Source organism: Phalacrocorax carbo, chromosome 1 (genome assembly GCF_963921805.1).
Source record: "Phalacrocorax carbo chromosome 1, bPhaCar2.1, whole genome shotgun sequence".
Lineage (NCBI taxonomy): Eukaryota > Metazoa > Chordata > Aves > Suliformes > Phalacrocoracidae > Phalacrocorax > Phalacrocorax carbo.
Window position 1 is genome coordinate 93,576,936 of NC_087513.1, and position 17,855 is coordinate 93,594,790.

At 40.1% G+C, this 17,855-nt stretch overlaps 2 protein-coding genes across 9 annotated transcripts in view; both read right to left on the reverse strand.

The window, feature by feature from the left end:
* Positions 1–395: 395 nt before the first annotated feature.
* On the reverse strand, positions 396–11,160 carry LOC104052657 (cell cycle control protein 50C). The gene is made up of 7 exons (XM_009513978.2): positions 10,662–11,160; positions 9,720–9,830; positions 8,378–8,479; positions 6,926–7,016; positions 4,559–4,696; positions 2,804–3,013; positions 396–1,739 (listed from the first exon to the last, which is right to left on the reverse strand). Exons 1-7 carry the CDS (start codon positions 10,872–10,874, stop codon positions 1,552–1,554), a joined length of 1,053 nt encoding a protein of 350 aa, XP_009512273.2. The 5' UTR covers positions 10,875–11,160; the 3' UTR covers positions 396–1,551.
* Positions 11,161–11,578: 418 nt separating this feature from the next.
* The window catches only part of CMSS1 (cms1 ribosomal small subunit homolog), a 254,267-nt gene continuing 247,990 nt past the window's right edge, over positions 11,579–17,855 (reverse strand). For all 8 annotated transcript variants that reach the window (XM_064467370.1, XM_064467343.1, XM_064467351.1 and 5 more), the window contains 3 exons: positions 17,273–17,360; positions 15,639–15,727; positions 11,579–12,262 (listed from right to left, as the gene is read on the reverse strand). In XM_064467370.1, the coding sequence (XP_064323440.1) occupies positions 12,179–12,262; positions 15,639–15,727; positions 17,273–17,360 (261 nt within the window). In that variant the 3' untranslated portion in view covers positions 11,579–12,178. The remainder of the gene's footprint in view (positions 12,263–15,638; positions 15,728–17,272; positions 17,361–17,855) is intronic.

Here is a 17,855-nt window from a genome sequence, read left to right on the forward strand (position 1 = left end):
GTTTTCTGATCGAGGTGACCAGCCCTGACCAGGAAAAGCAGATGGGGACACACACCTTAGCCCAGCAGGCCAGCATAAACTGTCGATGGAGCGAGACTGTACTAACAGGCTGGGCTGTGAACTTGAGCAGTGCCCCTTCTGCTGCTCACGGCACAACTATGAAGCAGAGATTAAAGAAACAGTATCTTCTGTGGCTGCAGTCAGATTCACCAAAGGCCATCTGTCAAAGGTCACAAGTTCCAAAGTGCCTTAGACACTTTTAAAAGCAGACATGGGTGTCCTTGACAGTGGCACGCAGCCTCTCTTCTCCTGCTCTAGTCGGTGATTTCTTTCTTGTTTTAGCGTGGAGGTTTTTTTAGGGGAACGGGAGGTAAGGCACACAGAATACTTACCAGAGGAATTCAAGTATTTTATTCCATTTGCACTTTTGCAACAGAAAAAGTGTTTCAAAAATTTCATGTGTACCATCATATACTTGACCTAAATTCTTCAGTTTCTACAGTTTGTAAGAAATTGGAAATAACTCAACGTGTAAAATTTTGAACACAAAACATGAAAATTGATAAGCCTATATTCATGATCTGCTTTGTTTTCTTTCTGAAAATTAAGTTCACAGAATTTCTGAGGCTTTGTTTTCTATTGACAATAGGTCACCACACCACAGAAATGGGGGCTTGAATGGGGAAGAGACATTTCGTGTCACATAAGAGTCTGTGAACTTTTGCGCGGAAGGGTGGGGTAGGGTAGAAGTGCAATTGTGGCCTAACAGTTGCATTAAGTAGATGTTTCTGCTAAAATGTTTAGGACTAAAGGAGTTTTTAATTTAAGCTTTGTATTAGATCATAAATTAAAAACATAAATCAGCATTTTGATGCCCTCTAGCTTTGCAGGTTAGTGGCAGTACCTAGATAAAACCAATAAAGTGGGTTGAAAGAAAATTCAAACTCCTAAAAAATGCCCTGTATTCAATCATAAATCAAGTATCAAACTGTGACGAATATGCTGCGTGAAGTTCGCTGCTTTTTCAGGATAGCTGAAAAAAGCTATACAGAAACTTAGCCAAGCCATTCAGCCCACGCATATGGCCCACAAACAGACTTTAGCACCAAGTTCTACCTGCTCAAGCTTTTTGTTGTATCAAGACCTCATTTTTTACCCATCCACAGCTCCATTTAAGTCAAGATAGATATTGCCTGAATTAAGGGCTGAGTAAGAAATTAATATGGACCCTTACTTCTGACCAGATATTGGTATCCTATAATTTCTTTGCCATTGCAATTCTAACCCACTATGCTATCTGTTGTTTGAAGCTCATCTCACTACAAGTTTCCTAGGAAACAAACTTAGGAGCACACATACATCAATAAAAATGCAGCCTCAGGTAAGCTTGGGTTTGGATGATGGAATAACACTGCCCCTCAATTTGCTTACATTCACCAGATCTGTTACTGCAACAGATCCAGAGCTCAGGGAAAAGAATGAAAGGTCTGTGCTGCATGTTCTTCATTCACAGCACACCTTTGCCTTTGTTCAGAGAGCCAGGGAACCTTATTACTTCTGAAAGTATGTTTTCTTTTTTCTGAGCTTCAAGTGGACGGCAGTTATGACAAAACCTGTCAGGGTTGCTGCTGTGCCAGAAACCACGTAGGCAATTCCCAGGAATGGGTTATTTCCTCCACTCCATACCACAGTTGAAAGAATCACATGCTTCCGCCCCTTGAATTTGGTAACAGGGAAATCTGATAGAGGATGTTAAGGTTTCACTAACAAAGTTTACATTATTTCCAGGAGGAGAAAAAGTATAAATCCAAAAAGGGTCTGGAGATCTGCATTTGCTACAAAAATTCCTGATCTGTGATGTCTCTGCTATTCTGAGTCCAAAAACACAGTAGCAGCTGATGCTAAGAAACGCAGTTATTTTAGATACAGTCTCTGTGAACATGGAACTAGTCTTTTTTTTTTTACATTAAAAATTTCAGATTTGTAATCTATGTAACTGCTACTGCATTTATTTTTAATTAATTACTGCTATGAAAACTCAGTGGAAAATGAGCTTCTCACTTAGGGGGAGCGCTCACCTCTACCTAATATATTGTCTGCCCAGAAAGTTAGATGATTTTACCTTTCACCTCTCCATGTGGAAGCTTTCCAAATAGGACTGTGCTACAACATTTAAAATCACAGCTCTATTGGCTGAGAGAGAAGAGGCATTTATAGTCACCTTGAAATAACTCATGCTGACAAAACAAGTGCTTTAGTTAGCAAAGTTCACACTGTTCAGCGTGAAAGTGCATTTTCACCAGCACAAAAGTTCCTGTCAGTGCGCGGCCCAAATCCGCCAGAGGGCTCTGCTGACACAAGCATCCTGCATAGCTCACAATGGCGTGGATGCCTCTGGCACATCTTGCACCCCAGTAAGGGTGTCTATGCACCTGATTAGGCCACTATTAAATATTTCATCTAAAACAACATCTTCAACCACCTCCTCAGGTTCCCACTCTTCAGTTTTACCCTTTATGTAGAGCTCCCACGTGCTGTCTCCAGCCAGAAGTAGCCCCTTCATAAGTCAAATCAAAAGTGACATCCTGCCATTTGAGTCACATGTCTTAACTCCATCTAAACAGGCTAAAGAAAATCCACTTGTACTGCCTCATCACTCTCAAAACGAGGTCTTTTCATGGTGATTTAGTTTGGGGTGTTTTGCTTGGTTTCTTTGACCATTTACTGTACAATTCCTATGCACTTCCATCTTGTTGCAACTATCTAATAGTTAAGGAGTGTCTTGGATGATATGAAAGGATACTATAGGAAATATGAAAAGTGTAGTTCCCTGCTGGCAGGCCATCTGCAAACTGCCTTATCCGGCTGACACGACGGTAAAGATTTCTGAATGTAGCAAAGGCTGACACTCGCATCCAGATAATGAAGTCATCATTTATATAACCGTTGTTCCTTTCATCTTCCTCGTCTAACAAATATACTGGTTTCTGCCAGTAAGGAGGTCTTGCTGTCCCTGGTGAAGAAGAAAGAAGCCAGGAAAGACATACTGTCAGTAAAAACAGTGGTTGGTTACTAACTTCTGGGCCTACTCACAACCGACGCAGAATACAAGATATGAGAGAGACACAAGACTCTGTCCAGTATTGAAAATTTATATATGCTAGATAACACTTTTCACCCAAGCATCTTCACTCACCTCAAACCTGAACGAACAGAGCTGAACGGTAGCCAGGGCTTGCTACACATTAAAAACATTAAGCGCAGGAAAACCAAAGTGACTTGCACAAATGAAAACACTGTTTATTCTGGATTCTTGCCTCTTCAGCAAGCAATGTACCCTCTGTAATGAGGAACTTGCCTTTATTTTTATATATTAATTTATTCCTGTAGGCACATTTTTGCAGTGTAATGGCACAGCCTATGGTATTTAGAATCTGCCATATGAAAGCTACTTAGATAATTAACTCTCACATATTGCATCCAGCCTAGGACTGCCTTGATCCAGAACAGGGAATTTTTAGTCCCACTTCAATATAGATTAACTGTAACAAGTAAACAGTCCTAGCAAACAGCCGTTTGAAAGAACTAGTGAAGATGGCAGTTTCACTTGGCTCACAACTGCGTAAGCATCTGCCTAAGAAGGAAAGATGTGACAATGCAATTCTCCTTTGGAGGCGTTTTCAGTAGAAAAAAAGAAAATTACTGTTTCCTTGCTTTCTCTGTAGAGATAAAGTGCTTTAATAAACTATACAGAAGGGTGTGGATGTGGGCTAACTTCAGTCTTCCAAAACCACTTTCTCCCAATTTCTACGGGTAGTGGAAAAAAAGCAAGTGATATGTTGTGGTTTAGCCCAGCCAGCAACTCAGCACCACAGAGCTGCTCGCTCACTCCTCCCTGGTGGGATGGGGGAGAGAATCAGAAGAGTAAAAGTGATAAAACCCATAGGTTGAGATAAGAACAGTTTAATAATTGAAATAAAATAAAGTAAAATAACAATAATAATAATAATAGACTATACAAAGCAAGTGATTCACGATGCAATTGCTCACCACCTGCAGACTGATGCCCAGCCAGGCCCCTAAGCAGCAATTAGCACCCCCTGGCCAACTCCCCCCAGCTTATGTACTAAGCATGATGCCATATGGTATGGAATATCCCTTTGGCCAGCTGGGATCAACTGTCCCAGCTGTGTCCCCTTCCCAGCTTCTTGTGCACCTGGCAGAGCATGGGAAGCTGAAAATTCCTTGACTAGTGTAAGCCCTACTTAGCAACAACTAAAACACTGGTGGTTATCAACATTATTCTTATACTAAATCCAAAACACAGCACTATACCAGCTACCAGGAAGAAATTTAACTCTATCCCAGCCAAAGCCAGGACAGATATTTTGGCTAAATCTGGCCTCTGCTCTCAGTCACCCTCTAAAGCTGCTTCTCCTACCACTTTTGGGAGGTAGTTCTCCCAAAGGCGATTCCCATCTCAGAATGGGAGACCTCCACACATGGGGAAGGAGGGAAGCCATTCAAAAATAAGGAAGACCAGCAGAACCATTCTTACCTGCAAATGCAGAAGAGAGATTGTATGATTTTGGATTGCGAAATTTCACATTTTTATCTGTCCACCAACTGTTTCCAGTCCTCAGCAGTGGTACTTGAATAACAGATGAGTTAAGATTGTAAAAAAGATCAATGGTATCTGCAGGGAATACAAGAAGCAATATGTATGAGTAAAAGACAGTTGTTCTAGTGGCTAGCATGATTAACAAAAACTGACACACTCTCAAATTAACAGAAAACAAAACAAAAAACCCTAGGAAAGGCTTCAGCATGACTGTGTACAGAGCTCTGTATACTCCACAAGAATAATTAGGCTTCTAGAACCTTAGAACTTGTGAAGTTTTAAAGACTGAACATGCTCTGAACAATAATCCTATTGAATCCCTGTGTAGAAATATGTGTAGGAATCTTGTGCCCATCAACTCCTCCGTAACTACCTTCTTCACAAATCACTTTTGGAGCTCTCTAGCTAGTTACAGAAGTTATTCTCCTAGTTAGCTTTCCCTAGAATTTCTTTGACAGTTGTTCCGAACAAATTGCTTTGTTATATAAAACGTGTCTTCAGGGAACAGGGGAGAGATTCAATCATCGTCAAGGCAATCCATGATTCTTTGGAGAAAATTTTGCTTTAGTTTTATGCTAGTTAGACCTTGTCTACGAACTTGGACATAAACACTTCCTTAAATCAAAAAACGTTTAGTTAAAATTGTGCTTAGCTGTGCCATCCTGTTTCGCTGGGCAAAAAGCATTTCTTTTCATCCATGAGATTTTCCTCCTCATATTAGTTTAACATAAGGCAAAAACATTTGCGGCCTCACTAACATTGATGTAAACACCTAGGCGGCCAATGAGATGATGGGCGGGAATAGTTCAATGATACAGATGGGGAGAGGCTGCCTTTTAGGAAATATGAAAAACACAACTCAACGGCACGAGCATCAATGAAAACATACCTTTTTTCACCCTGCCTCAAAACCTGTGTTCCCACAGCTCCTTAAAGCTCAGATGCACTCTTCTGAGTAAGTGATCATTCTGTGCCCCACTACATCCCCAGCTGTTTGTCACTGGTTCATTAACAAGAGTTGCAATTCTCTGAGCTCTGCCAGCTTATACTGCTTGTCTGACTGTTCCCTTACCTGCTAGCTTGGGGTAAAAACCTTTCGCATCACAGGAAGTTGGCCATCTTCCTCATTTTACAAAACAAGATTGCAGAGCAGTTAGACAACCAGCTAAACCATCGAGAGTGAACAGGAAGCACCCTCTTTCACAGCAGAGGGACAGAAATGAGCTACCAGTGGGGGGATTCAGCCATTGCCCATTTGCTCCACATCACCAGCAGCTGGAACATTTCATCACACTGGTCACTAAGGACAGATGCAAAGGCAGACACTGGGGGGTTCACCCTCAGCATTTTAAAATCTTACTGTCTCTAGCTCTCTGCAGGAGCCTTCTGTCCTGCAGCCAGGGCTCCAGAACAGAGTGGGCTGCATGCAGGTAGCTCTGCTGGCCTAGGTCTGAGCCCACTCCAATAAATCAGACTTCCAGGGGAGCAGGTGGGTGCAGATGAAAATCGAATGCATCTAGAAGTTACTGAATGCAGCTGCCCTCCACAAGTCTTCTGGTGTGGGTGGCTCAGTTGCTTGAAAACAGCTGTGTGCATTGCCAAAAACTGCTGCATGGAACAGGTAAAAAAAACAAATGAGGAGGGGGGACACAGACAAAAAGGGTGGGGTAGGGGAGCCAATTCTGTAGAAGTTTTTTGTCTCCTTTCTTTCCAAAGAAATCCATTCTGAAATCTGCCAGTATTTATGACTAGGAGCCCTCTAGGTTGTAGCCAAATTGTACTCATACGCAGATTATGCTCACTATAAACAAGATCAAACCTCGGATCAAATTGAGTAAGACTATGGATGCTTCCAGCATTCAAGGAACAAAATGCAACCACATAGAACCAAAGGTCCAAACCAATGTGAAGAACACATCACTTCCTTCTAAGCACACCACTGTGGGAAGGCAGAATCTGGTCTCTCCCATCGCTGTACAAGAATGTATTTTTTTAGCAAGGAAATACACTAAATCTGTTGTATCATCATTCCTTATTTCACCAGGGACTCAATTCCACAGTCCTCTTGTATATTCACATTGAAGAGGGCCTTAGTAAATGAAAAATCTTTCTCAGTTGCAAAATGAGGGGCAAGTCACTGAACAGTAGGCAGCAGAGCCCCATATTCACCACAAAAGCACTGCCAAACAAAACCTTTTGTGGGAGAAAGACAGAGATCCTGCAATATCCGAACTCAGCTGGATCGGGGTAACGGAATAGATTCAAGTGGAAATTAGGCAGCAGATGTGGAAGGTACCTACTTACCATTGAACATGCTGTTGGCAATAGCACCGCATGGAGCCATGGGTGTCCCATTTCGGTAGGTGGTGAAGGGCGCGCAGGAGCTCTTCTGAATCTGCATTCAAGGTCACAGAACAATCAGGCACGGAACTTGGGGGTTTTGTTTTCGTTTGCTGGTGTTCATGTTCTCTTCCCATTCCTTCTTCTGAAAAGCCACTGCATAATTAAGTCTCCAGTACCTTTTGGTCACATTAGAGGTACGTCCAAATGAATGGGTTTGTAGTTGAGGAACACCTTCCATATCATGGAAAGTAAACTTAAGGTCTTCACCAAATTATGCTGTGGACTTGCAAACTCCAGACTACAAAAAATCATCTGGGGATTTGCTATTTTAATATTGCTACAATTTAAAATGTTCCAGTGAAGACCTGGCTTACCCTAGCACATCTTATTTTTCCTTCTTTTTAATTTTGGCCTGGACTACTTCAGTGGTGGAGAACAGCAGATGCAGTTAGCAACATTACTGCAGGTGTGTGTGGGGAAATCGTGATGTACAAAGACACAGCATGAAAACCAAAAGCCTGTCTCAAATTTATCACATCTCTTCTTTCCCAGTTCATGAGAAACTATAAATCTTCAGGTTTAAACACGGAAACATCTTCAAATAACTCTAATAAGCTGTGTATCTGATTGGCACAAAAGCCAAAAGTGGTTGCACCTGGATGCAAACAAACAAGCTAACTGGACACCTGGAGAAGCAGATGTATGGGGAAAATGTCTTGAGAGTTACGAGAAGCATTTTATAGAAAGAACAGATTATTATGGCACAATCATCATACGATGTGCTGAGAGGACAGTGTGTCGACTGTGTGTATGTTAAGAAATGCTACTTTTAGCCAAAGAAAACATGTTTTAGATTTGTAAGTAAAAAACCTGAATGCAACGATTGCATTCTCCAATTTCCTTAAGCAGGCCTGCTGCAGGTAATGCTGTCTAGCCTCCTCTTTAGACCTCTTAAGTTGCGTACTTCAGAATACTACACGATCACCTGTTTCACCATAAACCTTTTCCTGCTCCTGTCCACTTCCAAAGCCAGATGGCAAAATGAAAGACTTAGAATAACTTAATTCCCTAACCCTATCATGAAAGCACAGCTTAAAACATTTCTGGCTAAGACGACTGAGAAAGACAATGTATTTTTAATCAGCAACCCTATAAGGTGCAGGTTTGAGAATTGCAACACTGGGCTGACATCTTTTATTCAACCCCTCAATCTTCGTCTTTTAGTACCTTATTAGACATAATGGCCCTAACAATCATAAAAGCAGAGACCCAACGCTGAAAACCTGTACCTCCTTATTATTCCCTGGAGCCATCTTAACACACTTACAGTTATGCCTAGTTAGCTCTCCATATGGTCAAAGATGCACCTGATGGGAATACTGATGATCTCATAATATAAAGAAGAAAACTTACATTTACATTTTGACCCAACAATTGTGCGTCACTTCTTGATATCACATATCGACGGTGGTTTTGATAGAAGTTTTGCAGGCCGTAGTACATAAAAACATCACCCTAGAATTCAAGGATAAATCCCTTCTATGAGGTGAGTTCATGTAGACAAAGAGAAATCCTATTACTTGCTAAAAAAGAGAGGGGAAGAGAGTACTCAATTCATATTTAACTGTTGGTAACTACACTCTAAGGAATTACTTCCGCGGACACTGACTAGAAACCAGTCTTTACCCCAACTGAAAGGTTTAGTATTTTGGCACAAAATTAAACATACTTTAAATCACCAAATGAAATCTACAATAAAAATGCCTGAGTATTATTTTACTTAAGATAGCATGGCTTGCCATGAACCTGTAACGACAATGAATAATTTCATGGCGACAGACACTCATTTTCCATAAAAGAAGGTGCGGAAAAAACTTCCTTCTGATTTTTTTGAAAAATAAGGCTGTCTCTCATCAATTATTTGAACCCTTTGGGAAGTTTAGACCTGTAATTAAAAGAAGAATGCTAGGCAGGCAAATGCAAGCAAGCAAGAGGATTACTGAACTATTAAAACCCCCATTATTAAGTTAAATAAACTTCTCATCTCAAACACCACTGTAATCTTAAGAATTACAGAGCATTTAAACAGCCTCTTCAATACTGAAGAACCCTAAAGTGACTTTATAATTTAAATGGCACTGTAGTTTTAAGGGCTCATTTACGCAGTACTAAGCATAAGATCTTTTTGGTGGAACATGAAGCTTTTTAACAGTCTCAGCAACACAACCCAGTAGTTTAGGACAGGAAATGAAGGATACTTTCCCAAATGAAACTGTAGAATGACATTGCTAGACTTGAACTATTTCAAGGACCTTGGGGATTAACAGCATAACCCTTGTAGAAAAGGTTTACTTATGACAAGTGGTCAGAGCTTCAGATTTCCTTCTCATTTGAGAGCTTAGTAGTGCAGTAACAACTATCCCCAGGCCAAGGGCAAGGGTTTGCTACTGACTCAAAGAGAGAGGTACAGAGAGAAGTCACCTCCACAGTCAAACAGCATTTCCTCCATCCCCATCTTCTCCTTGGATATCTCCCAACCAAAGACAGAGGTAGCCTGGTCTTGATTATTTTTAATGTGTACCAAAATGAACAGCAAAGGCAAAAGTGTAAAATTTTGAGTATTTAATGTTTTTAAAAAGTAAAAAGAAAATTTAGTCAGGAGATCTACAGAGCAGAATTAGTGTATTTTATCATACAGGGATATAAGTAACAGGAGATACTAAGCAACTTGAGTTGATTTCTTGCATCTGCTTACCAATATATCTTCCTTTAGCGTGAAATTAACAGAACAATGGCACTCTTTATTCCAATTAGAGGAATTTTCACGGAGCTTTGAACAACCTGAGCATTTATCTGAATAATCAATCTGTCAGAGAAGTGAACAAGCAGAAATACTGTAATAAAGGACATGCACATAGGAAAAGGTTAGTGTTTTAGCTCCAAGACTTCTCAGAGCAGTTCTCTTCTAAGTGACTCTCGACTGCCAAAAACATTGTTAAAATTCGACAGAGGCAGAGAATCAGGACTTGGCTTCAATGAACATTCACAAATTTAATCCCTCGTTTAAAGTTGTTTTAGAGCCTTTTGATGACTGTTCCAGAACCTCTACATCTGCTCCTCGGCAAAGGAGTGCTGAGCGAAGAACACTTCTGCAGCTTGGTCTGGCTGACCAAGTAATGCTTGACAAATCCCCACATGCATTATGGCCCACCCCTCTTGAACAGCCTGGATGTAGTGCTCAGCATGGGCTCCAACCAGGAGTCTATTAACACCACCACAGGTCTAACCGACCTTGCCTCCAGGAGGCATTTAAACATCAGGGCTCCCTGCATTTTAAGATTTTGCCCCACAAACATGTATGTTCTTCTAGTACCGAACACTATCAAAGGGATTAGTTTATTTCCCTTCAGAAACCCAGAAAATAATGACAACATTTCAGATATTACCAGCCACTAGGAGTAATTACCATCCACATTTCAGATGTTACCACCCAGTTAACCACCCAGTGCTCGTCCTTTTAATGGTGAACAACTACCTCTGAGGATTTTCACAGGAATACTGGCTGCTGGACACATGTCCAAGGCATGAAGCCATTGCTATCATCTTTATCAGAAGCAAAAATTCAAAGCCTTTTCCCTCCAAACGTAGCCTATTTTCTTCTTCATAGAATATCTAAGAACACCACTTGCAAACAAACCTGGATTTCTCTGACGCTGTTTGTGGACAGTATGAGGCAGACTCCCACAGAAAGGCAGAACGCGCCTGTAAGGAAGAAGCTGGAGAGCACAGTCGCAATGGTAAGCTGGGGCTTCCAACCTGGTAGCTTCTGTTGTTTGAATGCACTGTTATCCGGACATCTGGAAGGACGTGCCTGTCCTTCTTGAGGAAGAAAACTTGTATTGTTTTTCATTTTCCCCTTGGTGAGGGGAAGGAATAATATACTTGTGCTGGCGAGTGTTTAAGCTGAGATACTGCCCTTACTGCTGGAAGACTGTATTGTTTGCTCAAACCTGCATTACAGCCAGGAATTACTTATTAACTAGATCTCTCTCTTCCTCATTTACTACATTTGTGCCTGGATCCCCATGATCAGCTTGTACCAATCAAACGATTGTGCACTTTGGTCAGGGTGTCCACCTCATGCCTCCTGGAAAAGCTTAATTATATGCTTTTTCCTGCCCCATAATTCAGTAGGATTTGTTATGTCTTATTCATTTGCAGGGATACTGCTGGCTGTACTCGAATTTCTGTGTAATCTCAGATGCATTATTTCTTCTCCCTTCACTTCCATAGCTGCCCAGCTAACAGGCATGGCATACAATGAAAGGAGCTCTACTCCAATTGCACTGGATGCCACCGTGGAGGACTGCAGGTGCTGAGATGGGACTAGACAGAAAACATTGCTTTGGAAGACCAGATCAATTTCCTTAACCTACTACATTCGTTGCTATTGATTCGGATGCAATTTAAAGTTGTAAAAAGGTTATGTGTCCTTTACAAAGGGCACCTCATTCTCAAATCATCTGGTTCGGATCAATGGCTTTCCAAGATGCTCATGATTTTCTCACCTCTATTCCATCTTGCCCTCTGGAAAAAAAATGCACCCATCCATAATGACAGAATAATCACCCAGAGATCATTGCCTTTTAATTTAAATGGACAAACAGAAGAATATTTTTGCACACTTCAACAGTTTAACCAAAATAAAGTCTCAATATACAGATAAACTTGGCCAGCTCTAGAACAGATGGGTGAAAAATACCTTTTTGACAAATTACTGAAATTCATACAACGTTTTCAAAGATCCTCTAAGGCAAGAACTAAATTATCACTCTCATGAGAGAAGTAAAGGTCTCCTTTGGGACAGCAGAGGGCGATAACAGAGAACTGAACTGAACAAAGACTTTCACACCCAAGTTTGTTCATCTTCAAAGTCTTGAAAGTGACATTGTAGTAAATCTAGCAGGTAAATGCAATGTACCTCTAAATTCAATAACACATAGCTCCTGCAATAAAAATCACAGTAAAACTGCATACAAAACTTCTGTTTTATTAAAAGGAAACTCTGAAAAAGTTGCAATGTGCATTCTTTCTGTATTGATAGGCCTCTGAAAAGTCAACATTCTTAATTCCATTGCCCATTAATCACTTGCCAATTACAGACAGGGTAATAGTAAAATGCAGCTGCAAACAACTTCCCTGGTGGTAAAATTATTAAAAGAGTCCCAGCTTCACAGAGCCCTCTCTGCACAGCTTTATAATACACATCTCCAGTAGGTCCATTGTTTCTTTCTTTATCTGAAGGAAAAAAAAAAAAATCAAAGAAAGCATCAAAGTTATTGATAATGTTTTAGCTAAATACCATTATTTATTTACTCAGGCACTTCACTATAGGACTAGAAATTAAAGCATAGGTTCCCATACAAAGCCCTGAGCTCTACAATGTTTCCACTTTGTAAAATATCTAACATTCGCTTTGTGATCCTAAAGTACATCTACAGCTTGTGCAGTCCCTTCTAACAGGACTAGAGCTAAGTTGTCATCAATATGGAGTTATAAAGCATGCCACAGCAAGAGGTCCACCCTGGGCTGCAAAATCCCTGCGGGACTTTCTAGAGTGTCAATGGGTATCAAGTACCCATCAAGGGCGGTACTGTGCTGCAAGAGCCACAATGTTGTCTGTGTCTGAGACACCTGAATGAAAGCGAGCATAAAGGTCAAGTCTACATGTGCTGCATGCAAAGTACTTCGGTTTATAACATGGATATGGCTGCAGTTTATTCCTTATCTAAAGATAAAAGACAAACGTACTTGGGAGTAAATATTGACTACCTATTTCAGCAAGAATACAAGATCGTCTGTCATCACAGTTAGTCCAGAGTTTCCTTATAGCTCCCTCTTCCCACTTAGAAATAACTTAATTGCAAGTTTTCTCTCAGGATTACACTCTCCACTTTGTACAGGAATAAATGACGTGAGGAAGTCTGACCAGTCTTTATTCCACGCTGGATGTGCTACATGAGGCTGAAACAGTTGTCTTTCTATTGCAAGTCCATTTCTTACAAACCTTTCTACTTTCAGGAAACCTGAAACTTAAACTTTCTGTATTTTCAAACTTACTCAAGACTCAGTATTTGTATTCTTTGCAGACAACACAATATTGGTTTTTTTGTTGAAAAAACTCCATTTGAGTCTTACAAACAAGTAATTTGAGGAGTTGAGACAGCTTTGTACTGCCATTAACCTCTATACACAAAGATTTCAAAGCGGGAAGCCTGTCCTTTCATCAGATCAGAACGCATACAATCGATTTTTATTTAAACCTTTACACTTCAGTATAAATCAAGCATGCCAAGACAGTGTCTTGTAAAGTCATTTACCCCACTGCTGGTTTCTTTGTGAGCTTTCTTTTTATTTCTTTCTCTCCACTGTTTGGGATGAATGGAGTAAGATACATAGAGAAAAAAATCCAAGACCATTAACTAACGAGGTGTTGAGGCATCTGAAAGAGCACTGTGTCAGGGTGCCATCCATTATGTGAATATGAAGGGATACATGGCTGCCATTTGGGAGGATTAATATGTTTTTAAATTCATGTATTTATCAGAATATACCACTGTGTACATAATTCTCCACTGAATATGAGATTAATACAAAACCATCAACTAGTTCGCACCTTTAAAATGAAGCTATAGATTTTCCGAGCATGGACAAAAAGTTCATGTGCTTCTAGCTGTTCTTGCTTTCTGGTGTAATTACAATGAAATGTAGCAAAGGAGCACCTTAACTATGCAAAGAAATTATTGACAGTGAGGTTTGGATCAGTGTCAGTATGCCTCTTTTCCAATTTTAAGGGCACAATTTTGCCTCCACAATTAACACAGGTTGAAAAAAATTAGTACATCTAACTGCCAGTTCTCTAAATCATGTTGTTGGTACTATAATTCCTCTCTCCTTTGAGCAGAGTTATTACTAAACTTGGCATGCATCTGAAAATTTTTATACAAGCAGGGGAGTAAGATCCTCTGCTCACTAAGACTGTATTCCGTATTTCAAGTATGCAAGTTGCCAGAAAATCCTATTGATTTCTACTCTGTTAAGATACTTGATCTCAAAAACATTATTTGATTATTTGGGTATCTTTTAATGCTCCACTTACATAGCTCAAGATGTCAAAAATCTTTCTGTATGTTGTGTTACCCAAGACAAGCGCACGCTTGAAGACTCTTCTGTAATTGCATATTCACTAGTCTGTAATCACACATAACACTATATATGAAGGTGTAACAAACTTACTTGGTTTTAACTTGAACTAAGCCTTAACATTTTGATGTTAAGACCACCTTCAGATTTTCCCTTAATAAAATACAGCCGGAGTCACAACTTTTGGCCTATATTCCTAGACAGACATGCAGAAATGATGTGATATTACCTACCGTGAGCTGAAAGTAGTAGTTCAGGTTTGCAATAGCCCAAAACCAAATATTAGCAACATAATTTTCAGGTTTGTTGAGGTGTATCACCTATAGTCTACCGCATGTATATTTACTTCAGCTGACTAAAAAATCCATCCCACTGCAACCAGCACCTTTTGTACTACTGTCTTGTGCTAGTATAGCTGTGAATTCATGTTCTCTGTTCTTTAAAAAAAACTTACAGTTAAGTGCAAGCACCATACCAAAAAGCCTTATGTATTTACCACAAGAGGGAGCCTTTTTGCCTCAAAAAGCAGAGCTGGTTTCTTTGCTACTTCACTTCTGCTCTGAATTTTTTTCAGGGAGCTTTTTCAAAGATTATTAGGAACATGTATCTTTGGGTACGTGGGACTGTAAAATACAGCACATTCAAATACATAGACAAGTGCAGAGAAGGATTAATGACTGATAATTTGCTTCACTCATGAAACAGCTTAATGTCTATATACAGAAAAAGTAATTTTTCCTGGTGATTCTGCATACTGGCTTTCTCTAAACGTGCAAAGAAATGGAAACACTGTGCAGGAAATTGGGAGCTTTCTAACGACAACTGGTGGAAGAATCTGCCTCTTTCACTCTCTGCTGGCTAAATACCAGCTGATACCCCACAGCATATGGTAAACCTGCTTTGTCACAGCAATAAATGTGAAAGCTGGATTACAGAATGGAAAAGAATGGGGAATTATCTTAAAAGGAGTCTACAGATGACGGACGGCTGTACATAATTTGTACCCTACCTCTTGCCAAATTAAAAAACAAACAGAAAAAACCCAGCCCAAACCCCAAAACCGAACTGTCTGTAGATTTACACATAAGAAATCACCTTACTCTGAGATGGAGACAAATAAATGCTTCTCCAAAGTTTTATTTAGCTTTTGAGGAAACTTTTGCACAAAGTCCTGTTACTGAGAACTTCCCAGGAACAGGTAGAACAATCATCTAGCATGAAGAGGAGAAATTCACAGCCCAGCTGTAGAAGTCACAGCTGTGACTTGCAACAAAAAAGAAAAAAATTTTCCTCAGGAGGTAATTTTGAGGCCTGTGAGTAAAGACTTATGAGTCAAATGTTGACTCCTTTGTGTTTCTAGACCGCTGAAGTCAGCTTTACAGAAAGAAAACCTTACTGACCAAGATCTGGGCACTAGAATCAAAAGTAATGAATATACAGAATATAATCTATACAGGTGCTTATACAATACCTCAGGGATATCCATCATTCTCCTCAGTTTCTGATCTCTCCAGTTCCAATCCAGAATCATATATTTTGTGGAGTTCAAGCACAGGCCATCTAAAAAGGCAACATAAATTTTACTACCAAGATAATATGACATGTGCTTATCAAAATGGTTTTTTTTGGCTTTTACATCTTTTGCTGTCTGTTTCCAAGGAAACTAATCTTTGAACACTTAAGTACTACATTTGCTGGTTGGAAAAGTAATAGACTGACACTGCAAACTCCCTTAACCGCATAATCCCATGCCTTTTTGGAAGATAAACACAAAAGCAGAACAACTACTGTTGCCAGGCTTGTCAAGAGCTAACATCCTGCCAGAAAATAATTCCTCAAGCTTCCTCTTGATGAAACCACAGGAGTTGAATTTCCACAGCTGATGAGGAGCTGGTAAGTTACAGGGACGCTAGCCTGAAAACTCGTGTTAATGGGATCTGACAGTGTTCAGCGATTTACAGGACTGCATGCTATGTAAATGTGAGTCAGGTCAGTGGTGCTGCTGAAGAATTCCTTTATCCTCCACATAAATGGTGGAGAAAGATGAAAAAGGTCCTTTCTGAACCAGACCTCCAGTTGTTCCCCTGTTTTTCCATGGTCTTCTAAATGATGCCCACAATCTTTCATATCAGTTTTGACTCCTCTCCATTCTCTAGTGACCTGGCACTGCAATACTAAGGTGTCAAAAAAGGACCAGGTCTTAGGATAAGGTGATACACCTTGTGTCCCTGCCTCCACCTAACATGGCAACGTGCTGAGCAGTAACAATTTAATGCTCGTGGAGGGCACAGGAAGCAACAAAATTATGATACTCCTGTACCCTTTTGGAAGGAACGGTAGAGTCCCAAACCACAGCCAGCCCCTGACCAAGAAACCACAGTCAGAGCAAGGCACTGTTTAGAAAGAGGAATGGAAAGAATCACCTTACCCTCTTGTCATTTTGTTGTTTTTCGTTGTGTACACAATGTCTATTATGTAAAATTGGTCAAAATTTGGGAAAAGGAGATCTATACAGAGTAACTAATTTTGTTACAGGCAAATCAGAAATAAAATCAAATCAGCAAGATCTTTCGTCCACCCCTCACAAAAGTTTACACTGAGCTCAGCAACATATGATACAATGACTTCTGCCGTTGTATTTCCTTTTGATTTACTTGCAGTGTTTAGTTTCCAGCATAAACCAGTATTCCGGCCAAAAGAAGTCGTCCCCATCTCTGCCTGCTCATTACCTGATTTTGTGTGCACAATGGTTTTGTTTTAATTGGGATCTGTTCTAAATGTGATCAGTTCACTGAGCTGCCAGACTCTTGGGCTAGCACAAGAAGCAGGAAGAGGAAATAAGTGGGCACTGACTGGGGCAGGGGGAAGTACTACTCTGCCTTCCTCTGGTAACACTGATTTATGCCAGCTTAAAGTGATCATAAAAACCAACCTCTAGAATCTTGACCTCATTTTGACTGACATAGGAGAAGTGGAGAAACAGAACTGTACAGTTTAGTACCCAAATCCACAGATTCATGTCAACCTTCAAAAACAACTGAAGTCTTGCTTCTCACGAGACCAAGTCTAAGATACCTATGGAGGAAAGACTCCTTGTTCTCTTACCTTGCTCCACTAGTGCTTTTACTCTCCCAGGAGTTCCAACCCCGATGTGGAACAGGCCCTTCTCCAACATATTAATTTGTTCTTTTATCTGATTTGAAGAGAGAAAGACAAACCACAGTAAAACCATGATTGTTTTAAAATTTCTTCTCAAAGAGCTGGAAATAAATTAAAGATCTCATAGTATCTCTTTCTAGAATACCATCGAGTAATAAATGCTATTCATCTTTCAAACTGTCAAACTGATGTATCTGGGAGAAAGTTTAAGAAATATAACAGGCAGCTGGGCATTACACTTCTCTAGAAGTTCAGTCATTTTCAACTTTGAAAATCTGCTATTGCACCGACTATTTTTGGAGGTGAGAACAGTATGCTTCCTTCAGCATTTAAAGAAATTATCTCAAAATATCTGGAGAACTGACAAAGCTGAATTAGCTCTAAACTCCTTCAAGATTAAGACACTGGAAAAAGGTGAAATAAAGCAAGTGACATTTGTGTGTTTGACAGTACTTATATCAAAGGCCAAACGTCCACTCATCACTTCCAACATCCCCATAATTTTCACTTTCCAACAGGTATGGATATT

Bases quoted from the DNA above. Each gene is read 5' to 3' on its own strand.
- LOC104052657 (XM_009513978.2), bottom strand. From the start codon at position 10,874: ATGAAAAACAATACAAGTTTTCTTCCTCAAGAAGGACAGGCACGTCCT. The intron at 7,017-8,377 runs GTAAGTTTTCTT...CCTTGAATGCAG, and splicing joins TGTTGGGTCAAAATGTAAAT to ATTCAGAAGAGCTCCTGCGC. The intron at 4,697-6,925 runs GTAAGTAGGTAC...TATTCCCTGCAG, and splicing joins TGCCAACAGCATGTTCAATG to ATACCATTGATCTTTTTTAC.